Consider the following 25,302-nt stretch of genomic DNA (forward strand, 5'->3'; position numbering starts at 1 on the left):
CTGCTCCTCCCCCATCCCAACTCCCAGGAACCACTGGCACATATTGACACTCCCCACACATTCCTATAGACACTCTGCCCCAACTTCCAGTACCCAAGGAAAACATGCAATAACATAGCAACAATCTTTTTTTCATCCATAGATAACACCACAAATAATGTACCAGTAAGTCAACAAATCCCAAAATCTGATAAGACGGATAAGAAATCTGATGGTTTTGGATACAGTTCAAATTACAGCGATGAGTAATGGGAAGCCTGCTTGTTTGTTGATGGGGTTTGCTGATGTCAAATAGCTGCAGCCTGTTTGTAGGCCATGACCCCATTAACTGATCGTAATAAAAAGATCTATGTGGAGATTTGTCAGGGAAGTTTATGTCACATCTAAAATAAGCAAATCTTCCAGCCCATTGGGGTTATTTTTGGGATCTCTCTCAGCTGCGATGCCCAGAGTAAAAATAAAGACGCTTTAAAAGAACTTTCGATACATACAGTTGCAAAGTGTTGCCACTGAAGTATGTAACATCGAGGTCACATCCGACGCTCCCTGGAGATCCCTGCTGAAACCATTCAGTCAAGCACAGCATGCAAAGTTAACGTTACCGCAGCTTTGCGTCACACCCACAGCTGAACAGCTAATTAAAATTAGCAACCTTTGAGCGAGCTCTGCAGTTTGTTTCACTAATTCTTTATTGTCTTTGGAAAACGGTTTTTAAAATACTGCAATTAGGTTCTAATACATATTTCCATTTTATAATGAGTCGGTTTAAGATGCATTATTTTTGCTTGGCTGTCACATCTGAAACCCTTTGAAAGTTTGAAACTCCGATTACCTGAGCCACTGTGATATGAAGTTTACCGTAAGCATTTAGGTGGCAATCCTCCAATAATGAGCTATAGCATACCAATGGGCGACAGTTGATCAATACTAAATTCACAACATCCATTGCTGCAGTTCATTGGCCTGTATCAAAGTCAAGTTGATAGAATCATAGAATCTACAACGCAGAAGTAGGCCATTCGGCCCATCGAGCCGACACCGGTCCTTGTAAGAGCACCCCACTTATTTTTAAAATCAATTTAGAGTACCCAATTATCTTTTTCTAATTAAGAGGAAATTTTGCGCGGCCAATCCACTTACCCTGCACATCTTTGGGTTGTGGGGGCGAAACCCACGCAGACACAGTGAGAATGTGGAAACTCTACATGGACAGTAACCCAGGGTTGGGATCAAACGCGGGTCCCCGGCGCCATGAGAAGAGCACCCCACACCTCCATCTTATCTCCATAACCCAGTGACGCCACCACCTCGGAGGAAACCCATGCAGGCACAGGGAAAAAGTGGAAACTCTACCCAGACAGTCACCTGGAATTGAACCCAGGTCCCTGGAGCTGTGAGGCAGCAGTGCTAACCACTGTGCCACCGTGCAGCCGGTGAGACGTTAGATAGGTTTTCAATCAACACGCGAGTCAAGAGCTCCGAGGGGTGAAACAGAAAGTGACTTTTCTCAGAGTCATACGGTCTCTCAACGCCATATCTGCTTCTCTCTCCACAGATGCTGCCAGGCCTGCCGAGGTTTTTGAGCACTTTCTGTTTATATTTCAGATAAGAACACAAGAACGGGGAGCAGCAGTAGGCAATTCAGCCCCCCGAGCCTGCTTCGCCATTCAAAACAATCATGGCTGATCTAATCTTGGCCTCAACTCCACTTTCCTGCCTGTTCTCCATAACCCTTCCACCCATTACTAATTAAAAATCTGTCTATCTCCTCCTTAAATTTACTCAATGTCCCGGCATCCACCGCATTCTGGGGTAGTGAATTCCACAGTGCCACGACCCTTTGAGAGAAGTTTCTACAGGACCTACAGGACTTTGTTTTCATTGAAGGGTAACGAGGGCACCAGTAGTGGAGCAGACTTGAAAGTGTGGTCGAGGCCAACCGCGATCTTATTGAATGGTGGGACCAGGCTTGAGGGGTCGAGCGGCCTATTCCTGCTCCTAAGTCGTGTGTCTCAATGCAGTTAATTAGGAGGGGGGGCGTTTCTGTTTAGCTCAGTTGGCTGGCCAGCTGGTTTGTGATGCGGAGTGGTGGCAACAATGCTTTTACCGGCTGAGGTTACCCATGAAGCCCCCGCCTTCTCAACTCTGCTCCTCTCCTGAGGTGCGGTGACCCTCGGGTTAAATCGCCGCCAGTCGGCTCTCTTTCAAAAGCAAAGAGCAGCCTCTGGCCCTCGGGAACTGTGGCGACTTTTTAAAAAGGAGGTATTTCACAACACCGTATTACATGATGTTTAAAAGATTACGGATTTCTTGTTTCAATTACCTTCTCGATAAATAGCTGAAAATAAGAAGATACACTTTGGTGCCCATTATCAGTTTTTGGTCTTAATTTTAGCTGGAGGGATGGGAGTGTTGAGTGGAGGGAACTTCAACACAGAACCTCTCATACTGAAATGAAACAACCATTAGCAGTTATTAAATAAAAGCTTATGGAAGAGGCCTGAAAAGTGAGAAAAGATAAAAAGTGTTGTAGGTTTTAAGCAGGTGAAAGTAGGGAGGTGGGTATGGTGCAAAAGGGGAGGTATGTGAACTGGTCGGCAGACAGGGGTTTCAATCCCAGTAGAGTTGTTGGTGCAGGGCCAGGATGAGTGCCAATGGGGCGAGAAAAGGAACGGACCCAATTATCTTCTATAAAGCATCATTTAATTTCCTTTTAACAAAAATTATATGTTGTAAGTTTATATCTTTTGGCTGACTGAGCTTTTTGAGATCCTTTTACTTCATCAGATGATATCCATCCTCCTCAATTGTGATTTGATTCAAATAGAACATAGAACGATACAGCGCAGTACAGGCCCTTCGGCCCTCGATGTTGCACCGACATGGAAAAAAAAACTAAAGGCCATCTAACCTACACTATGCCCTTATCATCCATATGCTTATCCAATAAACTTTTAAATGCCCTCAATGTTGGCGAGTTCACTACTGTTGCAGGTAGGGCATTCCACGGCCTCACCACTCTTTGCGTAAAAAACCCACCTCTGACCTCTGTCCTATATCTATTACCCCTCAATTTAAGGCTATGTCCCCTCGTGCTAGCCACCCCCAGAAGGCTCTCGCTGTCCACCCTATCTAACCCTCTGATCATTTTGTATGCCTCTATTAAGTCACCTCTTAACCTTCTTCTCTCTAACGAAAACAACCTCAAGTCCATCAGCCTTTCCTCATAAGATTTTCCCTCCATACCAGGCAACATCCTGGTAAATCTCCTCTGCACCCGTTCCAAAGCTTCCACGTCCTTCCTATAATGAGGCGACCAGAACTGTACGCAATACTCCAAATGCGGCCGTACTAGAGTTTTGTACAACTGCAACATGACCTCATAGCTCCGGAACTCAATCCCTCTACCAATAAAGGACAACACACCATTGGCCTTCTTCACAACCCTATCAACCTGGGTGGCAACTTTCAGGGATCTATGTACATGGACACCGAGATCCCTCTGCTCATCCACACTACCAAGAATTTTACCATTAGCCAAATATTCCGCATTCCTGTTATTCTTTCCAAAGTGAATCACCTCACACTTCTCCACATTAAACTCCATTTGCCACCTCTCAGCCCAGCTCTGCAGCTTATCTATGTCCCTCTGTAACCTGCAACATCCTTCCGCACTGTCTACAACTCCACCGACTTTAGTGTTGTCTGCAAATTTACTCACCCATCCTTCTGCGCCCTCCTCTAGGTCATTTATAAAAATGACAAACAGCAACGGCCCCAGAACAGATCCTTGTGGTACGCCACTCGTAACTGAACTCCATTCTGAACATTTCCCATCAACTACCACTCTCTGTCTTCTTTCAACTAGCCAATTTCTGATCCACATCTCTAAATCACCCTCAATCCCCAGCCTCCGTATTTTCTGCAATAGCCGACCGTGGGGAACCTTATCAAACGCTTTACTGAAATCCATATACACCACATCAACTGCTCTACCCTCGTCTACCTGTTCAGTCACCTTCTCAAAGAACTCGATAAGGTTTGTGAGGCATGACCTACCCTTCACAAAACCATGCTGACTATCCCTAATCATATTATTCCTATCTAGATGATTATAAATCGTATCTTTTATAATCCTCTCCAAGACCTTACCCACCACAGACGTCAGGCTCACCGGCCTATAGTTACCGGGGTTATCTCTACTCCCCTTCTTGAACAAAGGGACCACATTTGCTATCCTCCAGTCCTCTGGCACTATTCCTGTAGCCAATGATGACCTAAAAATCAAAGCCAAAGGCTCAGCAATCTCTTCCCTGGCTTCCCAGAGAATCCTAGGATAAATCCCATCCGGCCCCGGGGACTTATCTATTTTCACCTTGTCCAGAATTGCCAACACTTCTTCCCTACGCACCTCAATGCCATCTATTCTAATAGCCTGGGTCTCAGCATTCTCCTCCACAATATTATCTTTTTCTTGAGTGAATACTGACGAAAAGTATTCATTTAGTATCTCGCTTATCTCCTCAGCCTCCACACACAACTTCCCACCACTGTCCTTGACTGGCCCTACTCTTACCCTAGTCATTCTTTTATTCCTGACATACCTATAGAAAGCTTTTGGGTTTTCCTTGATCCTACCTGCCAAAGACTTCTCATGTCCCCTCCTTGCTCGTCTCAGCTCTCTCTTTAGATCCTTCCTCGCTTCCTTGTAACTATCAAGCGCCCCAACTGAAACTTCATGCCTCATCTTCACATAGGCCTCCTTCTTCCTCTTAACAAGAGATTCCACTTCTTTGGTAAACCACGGTTCCCTCGCTCGACCCCTTCCTCCCTGCCTGACTGGTACGTACTTATCAAGAACATGCAATAGCTGTTCCTTGAACAAGCTCCACATATCCAGTGTGCCCGACCCTTGCAGCCTACTTCTCCAACCAACACATCCTAAGTCATGTCTAATGGCATCATAATTGCCCTTCCCCCAGCTATAACTCTTGCCCTGCGGGGTATACTTATCCCTTTCCATCACTAACGTAAAGGTCACCGAATTGTGGTCACTGTTTCCAAAGTGCTCACCTACCTCCAGATCTAACACCTGGCCTGGTTCATTACCCAAAACCAAATCCAATGTGGCCTCGCCTCTTGTTGGCCTGTCAACATATTGTGTCAGGAAACCCTCCTGCACACATTGTACAAAGAACGACCCATCTACTGTACTCAAACTATATCTTTTCCAGTCAATATTTGGAAAGTTAAAGTCTCCCATAACAACTACCCTGTTACTTTCGCTCTTTTCCAGAATCATCTTCGCCATCCTTTCCTCTACATCCCTAGAACTATTAGGTGGCCTATAGAAAACTCCCAACAGGGTGAACTCTCCTTTCCTGTTTCTAACCTCAGCCCATACTACCTCAGAAGAAGAGTCCCCATCTAGCATCCTTTCCGCCACCATAATACTGTCCTTGACTAGCAGCGCCACACCTCCCCCTCTTTTGCCCCTTTCTCTGAGCTTACTAAAACACCTAAACCCCGGAACCTGCAACAACCATTCCTGTCCCTGCTCTATCCATGTCTCTGAAATGACCACAACGTCGAAGTCCCAGGTACCCACCCATGCTGCCAGTTCCCCTACCTTATTTCGTATACTCCTGGCATTGAAGTAGACACACTTCAAACCACCTACCTGAACAATGGCACCCTCCTGCGAAGTCAAATCTGTGCTCCTGACCTCTATACTCTCAATCTCCCGTACCCCAAAACTACAATCCAGGTTCCCATGCCCCTGCTGAATTAGTTTAAACCCCCCCAAAGAGCACTAACAAATCTCCCCCCCAGGATATTGGTGCCCCTCAGGTTCAGATGTAGACCATCCTGTCTATAGAGGTCCCACCTTCCCCAGAAAGAGCCCCAGTTATCCAGAAATCTGAATCCCTCCCGCCTGCACCATCCCTGTAGCCACGTGTTTAATTACTCTCTCTCCCTATTCCTCATCTCACTATCACGTGGCACGGGCAACAACCCAGAGATAACAACTCTGTTTGTTCTCGCTCTGAGCTTCCATCCTAGCGCCCTAAAGGCCTGCCTGACATCCTTGTCCCCTTTCCTACCTATGTCGTTAGTGCCAATGTGGACTACGACTTGGGGCTGCTCCCCCTCCCCCTTAAAGACCCGGAAAACACGATCCGAGACATCACTTACCCTTGCACCTGGGAGGCAACATACCAAACGTGAGTCTCTCTCGCTCCCACAAAATCTCCTATCTGTGCCCCTGACTATTGAGTCCCCAATTACTAATGTTCTACTCCTTTGCCCCCTTCCCTTCTGAGCAACAGGGTCAGACTCCGTGCCAGAGGCCCGTACCCCATAGCTTACCCCTGGTAAGTCGTCCCCCCCACAAGTATCCAAAACGGTATACTTGTTACTCAGGGGAACGACCGCAGGGGGTCCCTGCACTGACTGCTTCTTCCCAGTCCTTCTTACAGTTACCCATCTATCTCCAGTCTTTGGTGTAACTACTTCCCTGAAGCTCCTATCTATGACCCCCTCTGCCTCCCGAATGATCCGAAGTTCATCCAGCTCAAGCTCCAGGTCCCTAACACGGTTTTTGAGGAGCTGGAGTTGGGTGCACTTCCCACAGATTAAATCAGCAGGGACACTGACGGCGTCCCTCACCTCAAACATTCTGCAGGAGGAGCATTGTACTGCCTTCCCTGACATCACCTCTAGATTTTAAAAAGAAAACAAGAAAAAGAAAAAGAAAGGAAGAGCTTACCTGATAGTTAAGCAAATTTAAAGGCACTCATCACCTTCACGACAGGCCCCTGCTCCCGCTTCCCAACCACCGTGGGGTGGGGGGGTTGGTTAGAGGAGGAGGTAGGGTGGGAAACACTCACGAAGTGTTTCGGGTTTAACTGTCACTTGCCAACAGCCCTTCCACAAACCACCTTCAACTTAGGCTGACCGCACTGCACGTATGCAAATTCCCCCAGAACAGCTGATCAGTAGCTTTGCTCTGCTGCCCTCTGCTTCTCAGAATATTGCCTCCTTCTCAGTTATTCCTTTGTTCAATTCTCAATCCTTCCATCTCATTCATTAAGGCGCTAGTTCATCAAAGTCCCAGATATCACCATGCTAATATAGGAGGCCTTGTGGCAAAGTGGGTAGTGGTAACTCATTGTTCAAGGATACACGCTTGGGTGCACTGGATTGAGAGGGACTGTGTCCCCATAATGTTGGAACTCAAGGCCTGCCACTAAGGACCCACAGGCCCTCAAGGTGGACAGAACCGTCCAGTTGACCTTGCCCATGAGAGATAGGCGACCATTGGAACTTCCTGTCAGAACCTGATGTAATGATTAAGGGAGGGGACACTCAGGGACTGGGGCTGGTCAAGCAATGGAGATGGAAGGACACCTGAAGAGTGTGAGAGTATAAGGGTGTGAGAGTATGAGAGTGTGAGTGTTAGAGTGTGAGTGCGAGTGAGTGAGAGTGTGTGAGTGAGAAATGAAATGAAAATTGCTTTATTGTCACGAGTAGGCTTCAATGAAATTACTGTGAAAAGCCCCTAGTCGCCACATTCCGGCGCCTGTCCGGGGAGGCTGGTACGGGAACCGAACCGTGCTGCTGGCCTGCTTGGTCTGCTTTAAAAGCCAGTGATTTAGCCCAGTGAGCTAAATCAGCCCCTGAGAGCGTGTGTGTGAGAGTGAGTGTGTGATTCCAGATTCCAACAGTAATGAGCAGGGTCACGAAACCCTGGGGGGGGGGGGGGGGGGGGGGGGGGGGGGGGGGGGAGGGTTACGGGACCCATCAGTCATTCATGGAGCTCACCAGGGAAACAGTATGATACATGTGCCACATTCTGTCCAACTTGGCAGTACGTGAAGGTGGAGGAACCCGCCTCCCTGTGGTAGTGAACATTACAGCATGCCTCAACTTCTACACAACGGGTTAATTCCAGGGCTCCATGGGTGACCCATGTGGCATTTCGCAGTCATCTGTGAGGCTATGGGTGCATTCTTCACAGGCATTGGACTTAATTCACTTTGACCTGGGCCAGCAGGACGACAGGGCTGTGGGATGTGTCACCATAGATGGTCTGCCATAGGTGCAGGGGGCGATCAACTGCACTCATGTCGCTCCATATGCTACTTCACACTTCACACTGTAGGAACACATATTGTCCGACAGCTCAAGAGGCCTCCCATTATGTCTAAGTGTAATCCCAAGCTGCACATCAGAATGGTGGCGGCCTGTTGCCTGAGACGCCCCTGGTGGGTGAATTCTGGAGGGCTGGGATCTAGAGGGCACCAGCCTACTCTTGGGTGGCAATGGTGTTGCTGTATCACCCTGTTCAGCCCATTGGCTCTGAGGTGCTCCATATGAGGAAGAGGGGATTCAGAAGGGCCACGTCACTCCCAGGATCACCTGGGTGGAAGGCTCCAGGAGGTGCTCCAGCGATTCCTCCTCCCTCTGGATACTCGTGGGCATCTGGGTTACTCCATGGGCTGGAGGGGCAGCTGGAGTGAGATTCAGAAGCCTTAACATCATCTGGCATTGCCAGTCCTGGAGGCCCGCCATTGTCTGGACCATGGTGTTGAACCCCTCAGCCACGGTCCTCGGGGACTGAGCCATGATTCAGAGTTCTCCAGTCATGGATTAGATGTCTTGCCCAACTTTCAACTGTGGACACTACCCTTGCCGTGTTGGCCTGCATGCCCCAAATCCCACATCTCTTGCCACAGAAGGCTCTTCATTCAGCCTTGCAGTCACGGGAATGCCGCTGATACCCCCTCCTGTTATTCCCAGCTCCACCTTTGCATCTCAAGCAGCTGAGGGACGAATGTGCCCAATGGCATGGCACCTGGCTGGGGCACAGCTGTGTCCTGGGATCTAACAAACCTCTGACTGTCCAATCTTTGGGACGTTCCGGCCTCCACATGATGTTCATCAGAAGCCGTGTGGTGCTCACCAGATTATTACCCAGAAGCCTGCCTGCTAAGTTCACCCACATAGATGTGTTACTCTGCAATGGTGGAGGGTATGGCTGAAAGCTGTGCTGCATCATCCATGTCCTCCTCCGACATCTCCTCTAATGTGCTTTTGTGGGTAGGCGGTGGTGAACGACTGGTTGACAGGTCAGGCTCTTCAGTTGATGTTGCTGCATGACAAGGAACATGGTTTTAGTACATGGCCTGGTCAAGGGTTTGGACAAGAAGTACTCACTTGAGACTGATCATCTGGATGAAGATGCAATGGCTCCTCACTTTTCTCTTGCATGCCCACCTCACTCTTAGCGCTGGGCCACTCCTGCGAGCTCCATGGCCCTTTCATCGAATGGACTCACGATCCTCAGCTTGGGCATCTCTCTCCTTCCCTGATTGTGACCTATCTTCTCCTGCAGGAACACAAAGTGTGATAATGTGAGCTGGACGCCTGGTGGGTCAAAGGTCGATGACAATGGCATATGTGAACACTGCACTTAAAAAGGAAGGGGTTCTGATGAGGAGTGCTAGGGGGCGACTGAGGATGAAGCTAGGAGGTTGGATGTTGGGAAACTGTGAGCTGGCGTATTATGGGATCCAGGTAACATTCCAGGGGTGACAGAAGGTGGAGTGCCAAGAGGAGACAGAGGACACTTACCCTTGTTGATCAGCGTAGGTCATTCATCTTTTTCTGACACTGCACTCCCTTCCTCTTGGTCAGTGCTGCCACCATCTCCCGGGTGGTATTAGTTACCTTCCTGGAGGGCCTCCTGCCAGCCTGAGGGTATATTCTTGCCCACCTCTCCTGGACCGCATCCAGCATACGGGTGAGGGCCCCTCTATAAATGGAGGAGCTGGTTTGCTTGCTGCCAACCTCCTGGTTTGAATTAGATCAAATGCTGATAAGCCGTTTAAATGCAGCTGGATTGAAGTGCTCAGATGATGCCTGGGGCAGGCGAATCAGATGCTTTGTGTTGTTTCTCACATGGGGAAAAAGAAAACTTCAAAGTGCCTAAAGATAGTGATCCACGTCGTATTGACGGGGCCGGCGGGAATTGCAACGATGTTCTCGCCAAAAATTACACTGTGCCATTTTGTTGGGAAATTCCGTGTGTCTCCTGGCTGATGAAACAGAGTTGGGAAATTCCTTATTCTTAGCACTGCCTTCCCCTAATCAGGACAGTTCTCCATTAACTCTTCCACAATTGAGTTTGATGAATGAGTTCAAATTATTTAAGGCACTTGTACTTTTACATACTTTACCCTTTTCTGGCAAAACAAAAATGAAATAATCTTTGAGACCGTCATTCTTGGAGCTCCTTCAATCAGCATTACAGAGTTACCAGGACTCGGAAAAGATGATCAATAAAGTTGAGTAGAAAAATACCATACTTGGAGAAAAAAAGTACAGAACTTGAAATAGTACACGCAAGTACACAAATCAAATCAGGTTCAGCAGTTCATACTGTGCAAGTATAATAAATCAAGTTATGACATGTTGAGTTTATAAGTCATTGTCCGTGCAGTTACCTCATTCCCAGAGAATCTAAGAACCTCTGCTGAAACAGAAACCGGTGTGAGGTCACCTAAATGATTAAACAAACCATACAAGGAACTGTTGAATGTAAATCTTCTTGTCTGTTAGGAACAAGATCAAACATTATATAGAATAAATATATATTCATATATGTTGTCATCAACAAAATGAAGACATCATGAAAACTACAAATCAATGTGGTAATTTATTTTACGATTACCATTTTAAAATGTTAACCTCATTTAAGCTCCTTTCCCTTGAGAACAAAGAGCATTTTACTTACTTTTAGGAAATCGTCATTCTTCACATTAGCAGATGTGATATATATTTGGAATCGGGTAACATAGTGAACGAGGCAATAGGACACATCAATCCCTTTTAAAATCTCACATCGGAAGCACGTAATATTTCATCCTGACTCCTCGGGAGAGCAGCAAGAATGTCACTGTTTTTTAATGAGAACTGTTGCCTCAAATGAGAAGTCAGAATTTCCAGGTTCAATTCCAGCTTGGGAAAAATAAACGATTTATTCAGCACTTTTAAACAAAAGAGTTGCTTTTGTACGATAAAAAATGTTTTTTTTCCCGAGGGGCATGTGGTTGAGGGGGGGGGAGGGGGGTGTTAGGGGTGAGGTTGAAGGCTAAACAAATGCAGGTAAAAGGAATTACACAAAGCCGTGATCCATCTCATAGAAAATCCAAGCAACAAGCAAGACATGGGAGGAGAATAAGTTGCTGTGAATTGCAATCTCATTCATCATTTCTTTGCCTTCTGGTTAAGATCAAGTGTGAGATCAAGGCCGAGATGAGGCACAATTCATTTTCTTGTCAGCTTGAATCTGGTGTGTCTCTCTTGTGGAGACCATGAATTTGGTTCAATTTGATTTGTCTTTTGAAGCAAGTAATGAGATGGAATAAGGGTTTTGCCCTGTCCACTCTGCGCGTTGGCTTTGTAACTTGAGCGATGGGATAAAAAAAGAATGAATTGCAACCTCATTAATAGATTGATGAGAATTACATCTCAAAGTTATATTCCATTTCTCATGAATATATATCCTGATGCCTTTCTTCCAGCTAAGTAGTTCAAAAGGAAACAAGAGGACAAAGCAAGATAATTCTGCACCGAGGTAAAAAATGGAGACAAACCTCATCACTTCTCTACCAGGAAGATTTGAAGTTGCGCTTCAAGAATGCTTTTAATAACTTGCTTTACTCTTTGACACAGGTAGTGGATTAACTGTCATATATATGGGTGCCACGGGAGCACAGTGGTTAGCACTGTTGCTTTACAGCACCAGTGACCCGGGTTTCATTCCAGGCTTGGGTCACTGTCTGTGCGGAGTCTGCTCGTTCTCCCTGTGTCTGCGTGGGTTTCCTCCGGGTGCTCCGGTTTCCTCCCACAAGCCCCGAAAGACGTGCTTGTTAGGTGAATTGGACATTCCAAATTCTCCCTCTGTGTACCTGAACAGGCGCCGCAGTGTGGTGACTAGGGGATTTTCACAGTAACTTCATTGTAGTGTTAACGTAAGCCTACTTGCGACACTAATAAAGATTATTATTGTATAGAATATCTCCCAGGCTTTGTACCTATCTTGATACTGATATCTTGAAAGCTGATGCCAAAGTCTTTGAAACATTCCGCTAGTTTGAAGACAAAGTCACCACGTTGCAGTCAAAAACAAAAATAATGAGTACTGTTGTGGGTAGAATGAAAAAAATTTTGAGAATTGCATCTGATTTAATAGACAATGAATTCCAGGTACTGAAATATAGGATGAGCATCAAGGCTGGCATCAGAATGCTATCGGATAAATGGATCACCTATCAGTGAATAAATGTGTTATCATTGCAAAAAGCAGAGCTGTCAACTCGGATAACTTGAAATTGATAGCGATGATTCTGAAGGAGTTAATGCCAGGTTGGGATTCAACCGGTTTAGACCCTGAACCAAAGGGACACCCGAGAGAAAATTCCCTTCCATTAATGATCCAGAAACAATACTTTGCCCAGTGATACACAGAAATATCCACTACACGTACTCTCAGAGTCGGGTTTATCCAACTTTAAAAAGTTAAAATAGGTACAGGACTATCTTGAAATTTACATACTATATGATCTGTTTTTTATTTATAAATTAAGAGGTGGATTCTCACATTTACAAAATTGCAACTTTTTGGTAGACAATGGGAATAAATCTGGATGTTTAAAAAAAAGAAGCATGCCCCTGCAGCAAAAATAAACCCTTTGGGAAAATCAATTAACTACATTCAACTCATGCCGTGATGTCTGACTATTGTAGGCATCACTGCAATTGTCATGTTTGATCAAGAAAGAATGAAATCAGTAAATTTGTAGTAATAAGAATTTATTTGGAAACAAATGGTTCTGTGCCGATAATGCGACAGGTGAAATTGTTCAAAGTGTGACGTGTGCGATCAATGATAGCAAAAACATGAACAACGTAAACCCTTACTTCCCTCGGCAAATCTCTGCACTTTGTGAAAACATTTTACCTCAAGCTCTTTAAGGGCTGAGAATGGCTCATTGATGTAATGCTACTGAGATGTCAGCATAGTTCCAAAATATAAATAAATAATTTTTAAAAATAAATTACCTGTTGTAAAATGTTTGGTTTTGGTTTAGTTGACATTTACCATTCAATGGTTACTATGCCAACATTTTTCATTCACTTTTGCTGTGCTATTTGTTTATTATGTGTACCGAGGTACAGTGAAAAGTATTTTTCAACGTGCAGCTCAAACAGATCATTTAGTACATGAAAAGAAAATACATAATAGGACAACACAAGGGACACAATGTAAATACATAGACACCGGCATCGGGTGAATACGATTAAAGGAGATATAAAAGGAGGATCTGTGTGATAGAGCTCGCCACGCTACGGTGCAGCTGGTTTCTGATATTTCTTGGAATTCATCAACTTGAGGTGGGCAACATCACAAGCAATTTATCAGTATAGAATAAAAAATCAGAAAGTTCGAAATCAATATCCTCTATTTTTACTCCCTATATTTCAATTTCTATTACAATTAATCTAGCTTCTCATTTTATTATAAAAACAGATAACGCTGGAAATATTCAGGTGGTTAGGCAGCATTTATGGAGAGAGAAGCCAAGTTAATATTTCAGGTTGATTTAATCAGAACTGGAAAAGGTTAAATATGTAACAGGTTTTAAAGCAAGTATTGTTTCAAAGAATCTCCATGTAAGCTTCAACAACAGCACCTCATTATTCCAGGTCTTTATGGTCTTCTGGATTCAACAATGCATTCAACAATTTCAGATCATAACCTCCATCCCTGTTTCTTTGATGTTTTAGTGTTTTGGATGGCAGCTTTTTAAAATTCATTTCGGGAATATGGGCATTGTTGGCTAGTCCAGCATTTATTGCCCATCCCTCGTTGCCCTTGAGAAGATGATGGTGAGATGCTTTCTTGAACTGCTGCAGTCTCTGTGGTGCAGGAGTTCTAGGATTTTGACCCAGTGACAGAAAAGGAATGGCGATACTTTCCAAGTCAGGATGGTAAGTGACTTGGAGGGGAACTTCTAGTTGGTCGTGTTCCCATATGTCTGCCACCCTTGTCCTGCTAGATGGTAGCAGTCATGGATTTGGATAGTGCTGCCGAAGGAGCCTTGGGAGTTCCTGCCGTGCATCTTTAAGATGGCACACTTGCTGCCAATGTTGGTACTGGAGGGAATGAATGTTTGTGGAAGGGGTCCCAAACAAGTGGCTTGCTTTGTCCTGAATTCTGTCAGGTTTCTTGAGTGTTGTTGGAGCTGCTCTCAGCCAGGCAATTGGAGAGTAATCCATCACACTCCTTACTTACATAGAACATAGAGTGCTGAAAGAGGCCATTCTGTCCATTGAGTCTGCACCGACCCACTTAAGCCCTCAATTCCACCCTATCCCTGTAACCCAATAACCTCTCCTAACCTTTTTGGTTACCAATTTATCTTGGCCAATCCACATAACCTGCACATCTTTGGACTGTTGGAGGAAACCGGAGCACCCAGAGGAAACCCACACAGACATGGGGAGAACTTGCAGACTCCGCACAGTGACCCAGCGGGCAATCAAACCTGGGACACTGGCGCTGTGAAGCCACAGTGCTATCCACTTGTGCTACTGTGCTGCCCATACTTGTGCCTTGTAGATGGCAGACAGGCTTTGGGGAGTCAGGTGATGAGTTACTCACCACAGGATGCCTAGCCTCTGATCTGCTCTTGCAGCCACAGTATTTATATAGCTACTCCAGTTCAGTTTCCTGTCAATGGTAACTCCTAGGATGTTGATAGTGGGGGATTGAACAATGGTAAGATCATTGCATATCAAGGGGTGATGGTTCAATTCTCTCATGTTGGAGATGGTTATTGCCTGGCACATGTGTGACGTGAATGTTACTTTTAGTCATGATTCTGCTAATTTCATTTATACTTCCCCCATTACCATCTTCCCTTTTGCAATTTAATCTCTCCTTCCAACCCATCAGACTTCCCCTTCTGTTCTTTCACCTTCCCTACTTCTAGACTTCTAATACCTGTTACATCAACCACATTTTCCAGTAACATTGACCGCTTTTCTCCCCACAATGCCTGACCTGCTGAGCATTTAGTTTTTATTTCACAATCCCAGCATCCACAGTATTTTGCTTCTCATTTGTTCTCCACTATCATTCCTCAAACTTATTTGCTTTCCTCAGTTTGCCGCAAAAGACCAATATTAGTTTGCTGCACGAGACCAATTTTAAAAATTAAATTTAAGAGAATCCAATTATTTTTTTTCTAATTAAGGGGAAATTTAGCCTGGCCAATCCACCTATCTGGGTTGTCAAGAGACCAATTTCAGTATCCGGTGCATTTTGCTTAAATCCCACCTCATGGCCGTAGCATTTTTAGTGATTTGGTAGAAGTACAGAATGATGCAATTCTTCAGAGAGGCTTGACAAAGGAGCAAAAATTGGTTATCCCATTAATGTCAATGGAAAGGGGCAGTTGTAAAACTGTCGAATTGTACACCTACAATACCAATAATGGAACATTATACAAGAATGTAAGGAAATGTGGAAAGACGATCAAACAGTTTTGCCATATTGTACCGATGCAAACATCAAAAAAAGCCTGTAATTGAGAAAACATGTTTCAGTCCATTGAAGCGCATTGCTCAAACCTTATTTTTTATAAATTTAGATTAGCCAATTATTTTTTCCAATTAAGGGGCAATTTAGCGTGGCTAATCCACCTACTCTGCACATTTTTGGGTTGTGGGGGCGAAATCCACGCAGACACGGGGAGAATGTGCAAACTCCACACGGACAGTGACCCAGAGCCGGGATCGAACCTGGGACCTCAGCGCCGTGAGGCGGATATGCTAACCACTAGGCCACCGTGCTGCCCTGCATTGCTCAAACCTAACCAATTCTGGACTACTAAGCATCCCTGCCAAGGGTGAAGGTCCCGGAGACGCGAGCAGATCTGCTGAGAATGCCAGGTAAGGGAAATGTGGCTTCTGAGCACACTTGATCTAATGTGATACAATAGGACCCTACTGCACATCTGTAAATACAGCAGGAAAATGGGAACAAAATTAAACAAGACCAAATTACATTTGCTTTGGCACAAATCCTGTGTTAATCCATACCTTAATTTGAAGATTAACAATGGTATCAGTATGTTGGGTCAGGTACATCCTTTAGATCCATAGAAATATTATAAAGAAAATCTAGTTATCCCTGAACCTAAAGGTTTTTTTTTACATAAATGAAGATTGATTTAGGAAGCTAAAATTGTGCAATTGCAGCTCCTGTGAGGTAACTTGCATACGTACAGTACACTGCAATGAAGTTACTGTGAAAAGCCCCTAATCACCACACTCCGGTGCCTGTTCTGGTACAAAGAAGGAGAAGTCTGAATGTCCAATTCACCTTTCGGGACTTGTGGGAGGAAACCGGAGCATCCACTGTTAGAATAGGCGGTTCAAAGCTCTGGTTTTAAGGTGAGTTTTTAAAGAAAAAGAGGGGCAGAGGAGTAGAAAGGTTAAGGGAGGGCATTCCAGACCTCAGGGCCTAGGCTGTTGAAAGTACAGCCATTAAGGGCAGAATGATTAAAATCAGGGATGTGCAAGAGACCGGAATTGGAGAACTGCAGAGATCCGACAGGGTTGGAAAGCTGGAGGTTAACAGAGGTAGAGAGGGACAGAGAAAGCCAAGAAGGGATTTGAAAACAAGGGTGAAAATGAAAAAAAGGCATTGTTGAACTGGGAATCAATATAGATCAAATAGCAAAGTGGTGACCAAGGGTTGATTCAAATTGTAGCTACTCGGTTGTCATAACGTAAAGCTCAGACCTACAGGTGATAATCAAAGGGCAATACAGTTGGCTAAAGAATTATGGACCAACTAATCTTTAAATTGTTGAACTTTGAAAAGTGCATGAAAATTTTCAAATATATCAGCAGATGCGTATATATTTAATGGTTTGCCATCTTTTTCCATGCCCTATTGAACCCCCAGGGCTCGATTCCCCTGTGACCAAGACAGCAGGAAGGCAAACTGTTCCCAAATGTCTGCTGAAACAGAGTCAGCTGCCAAGAGGCATTAAAGATCAGTCTGGTGCACAGCCCCAGTTTCCATCCTTTCCTTTGGGATGGTACCTGGCCCCATACTGTCTGACTCTCCAGCAACAGAGCTGAGTCACATAATACCTAACTCACAAAAGCATGAAGGTGCTCGAATGCAACAAGATGAATGGGGATAACATAAGAGGATAACAGGGAATTGTTTGTTGCTGCAAGCATAATGGGATCACAGGTATATTTATTTTAGGAGACAAAGACTATTAAATGATTTATATTCAGAATATACAGCCATATTCCTGCAACTTCTAAATATACATTCTCTACTTCAGTATGGAAAAAACTTTTGGATAAAAGTAAGGAATCTTAATGTTCACAATTCCAAAAATCAACTCCATTTCTTTAACTTCGAATTGCTTCTTAAAAAAAAGATTGCATTGACCAATAATAAGGGCAGCACGGTAGTATGGTGGTTAGCATAAATGCTTCACAGCTTCAGGGTCCCAGGTTCGATTCCCGGCTGGGTCACTGTCTGTGCGGAGTCTGCACGTCCTCCCCGTGTGTGCGTGGGTTTCCTCCGGGTGCTCCGGTTTCCTCCCACAGTCCAAAGATGTGCGGGTTAGGTGGATTGGCCATGCTAAATTGCCCGTAGTGTCCTAATACTGTAGTAAGGTTAAGGGGGGGGGGGGGGGGGGGGGGGGGAGTTGTTGGGTTGCGGGTATAGGGTGGATACGTGGGTTTGAGTAGGGTGATCATCGCTCGGCACAACATTGAGGGAATCGCCTGTATTTCTCAGCCAAATTAACATAGTTAATATTTAGGAATTATTCATGAGCGCATGCAGACTCGTGACAGTTCAGTGTTCATCAAATTTTTCAGATTGCGGAGTACTTGCAGAGACCTGATCACTTGTCCTCAAACAAAAGATCACTTTCTGGTTTAGAAGCAATCCAAAGACATTAGTGAACTAAAGCAGCATTGTATAGGTGACAAGAATGGGATTGCTTCTGAATAAGTAATTCCCCAAATTTTCCTTCCTCCCCTCAGCCTCATTCGCCCAAGGCACAGACATGGAACAGGTCAAGTTTCCCCGTGGCAGCGCTCTTTGCCTGAGTCACAAGGTTCCATTCTAGGACTTGAACACAAAAATGAAGCCTGATGCTCCAGTGCAGTACTGAAGGAATGCTGAACTGTCAGAGGTACGGTCTTTTGAGTGAGATGGTGAACCGAAACCCAATCTGCCCTCAGGTGGACATAAAAGCAATCCCTGATGTTCTGTCCAATATATAACCACAAAAAGTATTTGAATAAACAGCTTATCTGGTCATTATTACATTGCTGTTTGCAGAAGCTGGCTGTGTATAAATTGGCAGTGATATTTTTGTGGTTAGCGCTGCTACCTCACAGCACCAGGGAACTGGGATCGATTCCGACCTTGGGTGACTGTGTGGAGTTTGCACGTTCTCCCGTGTCGGCATGGGTTTCCTCCCACAGCCCAAAGATGTGCAGGTTAAGTGGGGTTATGGGGGGATGGGTACTCTTTCAGAGGGCCAGGGCAGACTCAATGGACCAATGGCCTCCTTCTAGAGATTCTAAGGATTCTATCAATAACTGAAGTGCAGACACTGTTGTAAAAGTACTTCATTGGCTGTAAAATGGTTTGAGATGGCTGGCAGCCACAAGAAGTGCTATGTAAATGCAAATCATGCTTTCAAGTCTTTATACAAGACAGAAGTTCACTACTGCCCCATCCAAGTGACCAACCTTTGAGCGTGAATCTGGTCAGTAATTGCCAACAACATCCATAACTATGGAGGTAGCTGCATCAAGCCTAATTCTATGTGTATTGCATTCAGCCTTGCCCTCCCAAAATAGCTCAGCACTGAGATAAACTAAGGTGCCAAATGTTACCATGGCTTAGCCTAGCAAGCCCAACACTAGATGCAACCTGGGATCCTCTCTGTATTATGCAATGGAACAATGCATGTATTTACTCACTCAAACCTTGGGACCAATGTATCTGGAGCTTGAAGTCTTTTCCATAGAATCCATTCAGTACAGAAGGCGGTCATTTGGTCCTTTGAGTCTGCACTGATCCTCAAGCACTCTGCCTAGGTCCATTCCCCCACCCTAATGACTCCACCTAATATTTACACCTTTGGACACTAAGGGGCAATTTTAAGCATGGCCAATCCACCTAACCTGGAAATCTTTAGATTTCATGCTCAATTTGATGTGCAACATAAGATTTTAAATATAATTGGAATGGCCAGCGCTAACCAAGATGAATACTTACTAGGAGCTTAATCTTCAAGATCTTTTAAAAAACTGGTACAATTAATTCATTGTCGTACACAATTGCAGAACAAGCTGCAAGACTTTGAAAATCCAGGCAAGTATTCAAAACAAACATGAATATGGAATTTTAAAAATGAAAGCCCCATGATATGAACTGCCCAGGGTAAAATTAATTTTGTTTATACTTGAAATTCCATTTAACTTGCAATTTTCGTCTTCCTTCTTGAAGAAAACAGCAATCACAAGAAACAATTATATTCAGAAACAGAACCTAAAATTAGATTCAAATTTAGCAATGACTGTACCAAGGCTGTTCAAAAAGTTTTTAAAAAATGTTTTGAGCCTGTATGACTCTTCTTCAGGGTTAAAGGGAAGGATAACTGTGCTGGATTATATACTGTACAACAGGGTGTAGCAGCTGGAGCAGAGTAGACGGTCAGTGATAGGTGCGAGTAGGAGAGATTGCAAAAATGTGCAGGGCAAAGACAGGGGAAGCATTGATGGCAGTACAAAAGGGATTAGTAGAAGGTGCTGATAGTGGCATAAAGAAAGAAAGCAGAATGTGTTAATGGGAGAACAAGGGTCAGTTCTCAGTGAAAGCAAAACTAAAGAACAAGTGACAGATGTAGGCACTCGATTATTTTTATACAGTGACAGTGATCGGGAGGGGTTATGCCTCAAATTAGTCAATTAAACTTACTTAAGTATACTTTCTTTCACAACCGAGTGTCCTCAGTTTTTCCATGAGGCCTAATATACATTGCAATTATATATGACCTTTAAAGTGAGAAAATGTCACAGGAACATGACAAAACAAAAACATGATACCATGCCAGATGAGATATTAGGACAATTGACCAAACGATTGGTCAAAGAGGTAGGGTTTAAGCAACAAGGAGGAGGTACCGAGGCCATACCAGAGCTTAGGGTCTGGGTAGCTGAATGCGCATGCACCAATGGTGTGGTGGATGTGCAAGGGATCAAAATTGGAGAATACAGAAATAAGGAGGGGGTGAAGCCATGGAGGGATTTGAAAACAAGGATGAAAATTTTATATCCAATTTAAACTACCAAAACTTATACTCTACTTGGCTACAGATTTAAATAATGGCTTATGGTGAGGATTGTTTCAAGTAGCCATTTCACAGAAGAGGTAAGTTTCTTGAGATTAATACAAGTCTAAGAGATAAATCTAGTCTAATCCTATCTCCGTTTGAACAAATAATGACAAAATCATTCAAAAACAATTTTCATGAACGCGCGAGGAAATCAGTCCTGAATACTAAATATTACATTTCAAACAGAAGTTAATGAATGATGCAATGCCAATACTTAAACACACAATTTTAATCGAAGGTGGGGTTTTCCGGTGTGTAGAATCCCTACAGTGCAGGAGGCCATTTGGCCCATCAAGTCTGCACCGACACTCCGAAAGAACATTCTATGCAGGCCCATTGCCCCGCCCTAACCCCGCGTATTGATCATGGCCAATCCTCCTAACCTGCACATCTTTCGACTGAATCTTTTTCTCACATTTTAAAAATATTTCTTTAATTAGATCCAAAGGTTTTTTGTATTTGTCATTACTCTTTAAGCTCAATTCCCTTGAAAAGGAGCTCCAATTTACTGCCTCACCATACAAGAATGTTCATAAAATGACTAAAAGGCTGTTTCATGGAGACAAACAACTGCAGCGGGAGGTTTATCAGCTCAGTGAAAGAAGCTCTTTTGTCTGCCTGAAACATATTGGGCTTTCAGTGCAAAGCACAGTCCTTGACGGAGTATTACAAACTGACACATTCCAAGGTCCAGAACTATGTGCTGCGGGACACATCAAGCTTGAGGCAGCTGGCAGAAAAGTTGAATTCTATTGCACTTTTCTGTAATTTTTCAAGTTGATATGTTTTGGCCCCAGGCTGTATGTCTGACATGGAATGTATATTGAAAATATCAAAAGAATTACAATTGTATAGAGAGCCCCAAGAGCCGAACACACTGTATGGTGACAGGTCAAACTTTTATCGTACTTTCTGTAATTTAAGTTGAAATGTTTTCATAGAATTTCATAGAATATACAGTGCAGAAGGAGGCCATTCGGCCCATCGAGTCTGCACCGGCTCCTGGAAAGAGCACCCTACCCCAAGGTTAACACCTCCACCCTATCCCCATAACCCAGTAACCCCACCCAACACTAAGGGTAATTTTGGACACTAAGGGCAATTTATCATGGCCAATCCACCTAACCTGCACATCTTTGGACTGTGGGAGGAAACCGGAGCACCCGGAGGAAACCCATGCACACACGGGGAGGATGTGCAGACTCCGCACAGACAGTGACCCAAGCCGGAATCGAACCTGGGACCCTGGAGCTGTTAAGCGATTGTGCTATCCACAATGCTACCATGCTGCCCCATGTACTTTTACAAATTGTATGAATCATACAAGATAGGAGAAACACATAACTTCTAACCAGAAAGACTCGTATGCATAACAGCAAGAAAAATCAGAACTTGCATATCCGCCTGCCCTTTCAGGATGCGTATTGTCATTGTCTTCCTTGCAGCAGTTTGCTTACAAGATAAAACCGTGAACAATGGACGGGAGAGAATTAAATATGCAAAGCAAATCTCAAGCAGAAAGACTATTTGTTCAGAAGCAAATCAACTACAGCTTGTGGTTCATCAGCTCGATGAATGATGCTCTTTGGTCTGCCAAAAACCTCCTGGCCTTCCAGTGCAAAGAACTGCATGCAGAATTGGTGCTTACCTCCATGTTGGCCAAATCTTACACCATTGATACCCCTGCATTAACCTTGCATCTTAGCACAAAGCCCAACTTTTTGAAAATTGAAGCTTTGTAGATATAATAATTGGCTTCCTATGGGTGGGGGTGGAGAGGGAGGGCCCCATTGTATTTCACACCGGAACAACTTTTAATTCCATCTTTTAAATGAGTCCGAATGCAGCTGTTTACCGTGCTACCGTGGGCAGCACGGTAGCAAAAGTGGATAGCACTGTGGCTTCACAGCGCCAGGGTCCCAGGTTCGATTCCCCGCTGGGTAAGTCTGTGCGGAGTCTGCACGTTTTTCCCGTATCTGCGTGGGTTTCCTCCAGGTGCTCTGGTTTCCTCCCAGAGTCTAAAGATGTGCAAGTTAGGTGGATTGACCATGATAAATTGCCCTTAGTGTCCAAAAAGGTTCGGAGGGGTTATTGGGTTACGGGGATAGGGTGGAAGTGAGGGCTTAAGTAGGTCGGTGCAGGCTTGAAGGGCCGAATGGCCTCCTTTGACACTATGTTCTATGTTCTAACAATTTGCATTTCTTGGATATGTAAAAGCACTCTGAGAATTAGCACCAGGTAAAGCTTAGGCATCACCCACACAGAAACCTGTGTGGTCTGTTGCAACATGAAGTAACAGCATTCACTCTTGTACGATAATACTTTTAGCAGTGCAGTTGTAACAGAATTATATACAGTGGTATTTAACTGCCACATTGCCCATCTCAGCACTCTGGGGTGCTGACCGTGACATGCATGCACAAAGTCTTTACCATCTGTCAGTACAGCAGACATCTCCAGTTTTGTACAATAAAAATGCAACTTTTAGATCAGCTGCAATTTTAGTGTTATTAATGGGATATATATTGGATACAAGAGATGCACAAATTCTTGCATCAAATTATCAATGGCAACAATATATCAGCAGTGTATTCAAATTTCCCAAGAAATTAAGCACAAACATATAAGAAGAATGGGAACATAAGTATTAAACACTTTTATTAACCCACAGGTTTAATTGTAGAATGCTGTACATTTTAAACATACATAGCACTTTTTAAACATAAACTTCCCTCATTCAACAGATTAATTCTTACACAGACTTTATGTAATAGATTGGTAACCAATTATCATTTAATACTACACAAAACAACCCAACACCTTTTGTGAGAAGTGTTTGACCGGTTCAGTTAGAACGGTAGGCTATACAAATACTTTCAAATAAAACTTGGTTGTTATTACCACAAATTGGATTTTCATTATGAATAAACAAAACCTTTTGTTTAATGGAGACACTTAACAGTTAACAGCATTTATAACAATTTCTTTACATGATCCAATGATATTTTTGTTACGATTGAAAAGCCAATAATTCAATACAATCTATTAATTGATGGGGCAGACATCATACATGGGTCTACAAACTGACATAGCGTTTCATCATGTTGGCATAATGCAGCTTAACCACACAAACACAGCCTAGGACTTTCTGACAGCATTCACAAACATTTGGTTGGTTAAGCAACTACACAAGATACTGGCATGCGCATGGATTTGTTTCGACTATCCAGTATATTTCCTGCAATATTAGTCATGCTGCCACAATTTTCTATATAAAAGTGATGTTAAGACAAATCCTATAATAAACAACAGATAAAAGCTTCATGATGGGGGACATAAAAGTTTTACATGTTTTTAAACTACTGTACACAGCTTTATCAGTGTGTGTTGGTATGGATTTCTCAAAACATTAGGACTTGGTGTAAGCAATTTTTTTCAGATTTGTTTTCCCAATAACAGCATGCTATTGAATCCAACATACTTAACTGAAAATGCCAGCAACCTTCACTATTTAATCCATCAGGAGAACAAAACTACAAAGAATCCAGATTTGCAGATCTTTGGTTAAATAGTTATGACTATTGCCAACTAGCATATTCCCCTTCCAGAACATAATCTACAAGTGTTTTATTACTGTGCTCTAATAGAATTTCCATCGATATGAGTCAATTTGATAATAAAATGCAGTTGCAGCAAAAGGTGTACAGATGAATTGAAGAATCGCAAGTGGCTTCTTTTTGGCAGAAAGTCTGAAGAAATATCCCTGTGTTAAGTCTTGATTTGAACTGTTCTCACCACACAATAAGCATGCAGAAGAGCGAGAGTTACTTGCCATGCTCAGTGCTGTACAGCATGGCCAAATCGGCAAAATAAAATCCAAGTCCTAAGACAAATTTCATAGTTTTTTTAAATCAATACAAAATTATTTTTAAAAAAAGGTTAAGTCTTTTTTGTCTTAGTCCTGATACACTGGAACATTAAGTGCAGTACAAAAATGACAACTGCACAACACACTACAATTTAGCACGATTTTCATTACAGTATATAAAAAGGTTAAAAAATACTTGACGTTGGGCACAGTGCAAATTTCAAGTCAAACATTTTCCTGTCCTGGATACATTTTCAAATTACAACATAGTTTGGTGCTACTCATGAGGTCCCCTGAAAAATTAAAGAGAGAAGTGTGATGTTTATGGATAAGTTACTAAACTAGTTACAGCTAGAACAGTGGAGGGGTTGAATTCCAGTCTTTTCCCTTCTACCCAGACAGCAAATGTGAGAAAGCCTCGAGCTAGGCTTGGCAACGTGCCCAATGCATTGTAGTGGATCTTCCATAGGATGAAATACAGCACCAGGCAGGCACAGACTCCAGATTACCATTAGTACGTATCTCTTTCGACTCGCTTTTTGCGAACTGTATTAAAACAACAGAAAGAGAAACAATAGTTGAATAGCTTAAAATGGTATGGTCAACTAGTTTAGAGTAAATGGCACAGACACGCAACCCTTTTGGAAATCCAAACTTTTCTGGTCAACTCTAAATTCTGGATCATGCATTCAAAATTCTAACAGGCCACAAATTAGAAGAAAAGCTTTGAAATAAATAAGATCAATGCAAAACTCTGAAAATAGCAGTTAGTGCAATGCAGAAAACTGGTGATAATTAGTTCAACAGTTCTAGTTCACCATACTCATCACATTTAATACCGTCTGCAACTTCATGGCTGGACAGCTGGCAAGGTGTATGAAGAATTTACCCACATTCCAGACTGAAGGAGCA

At 43.6% G+C, this 25,302-nt stretch overlaps 1 protein-coding gene across 7 annotated transcripts in view; it reads right to left on the minus strand.

Moving 5' to 3' along the window:
- Window positions 1–23,155: 23,155 nt before the first annotated feature.
- Window positions 23,156–25,302, minus strand: part of tmod2 (tropomodulin 2) — a 100,582-nt gene continuing 98,435 nt past the window's right edge. For all 7 annotated transcript variants that reach the window (XM_038813165.1, XM_038813167.1, XM_038813163.1 and 4 more), the window contains one exon: window positions 23,156–24,936. In XM_038813165.1, the coding sequence (XP_038669093.1) occupies window positions 24,902–24,936 (35 nt within the window). In that variant the 3' untranslated portion in view covers window positions 23,156–24,901. The remainder of the gene's footprint in view (window positions 24,937–25,302) is intronic.

Source organism: Scyliorhinus canicula, chromosome 12 (assembly GCF_902713615.1).
Source record: "Scyliorhinus canicula chromosome 12, sScyCan1.1, whole genome shotgun sequence".
Lineage (NCBI taxonomy): Eukaryota > Metazoa > Chordata > Chondrichthyes > Carcharhiniformes > Scyliorhinidae > Scyliorhinus > Scyliorhinus canicula.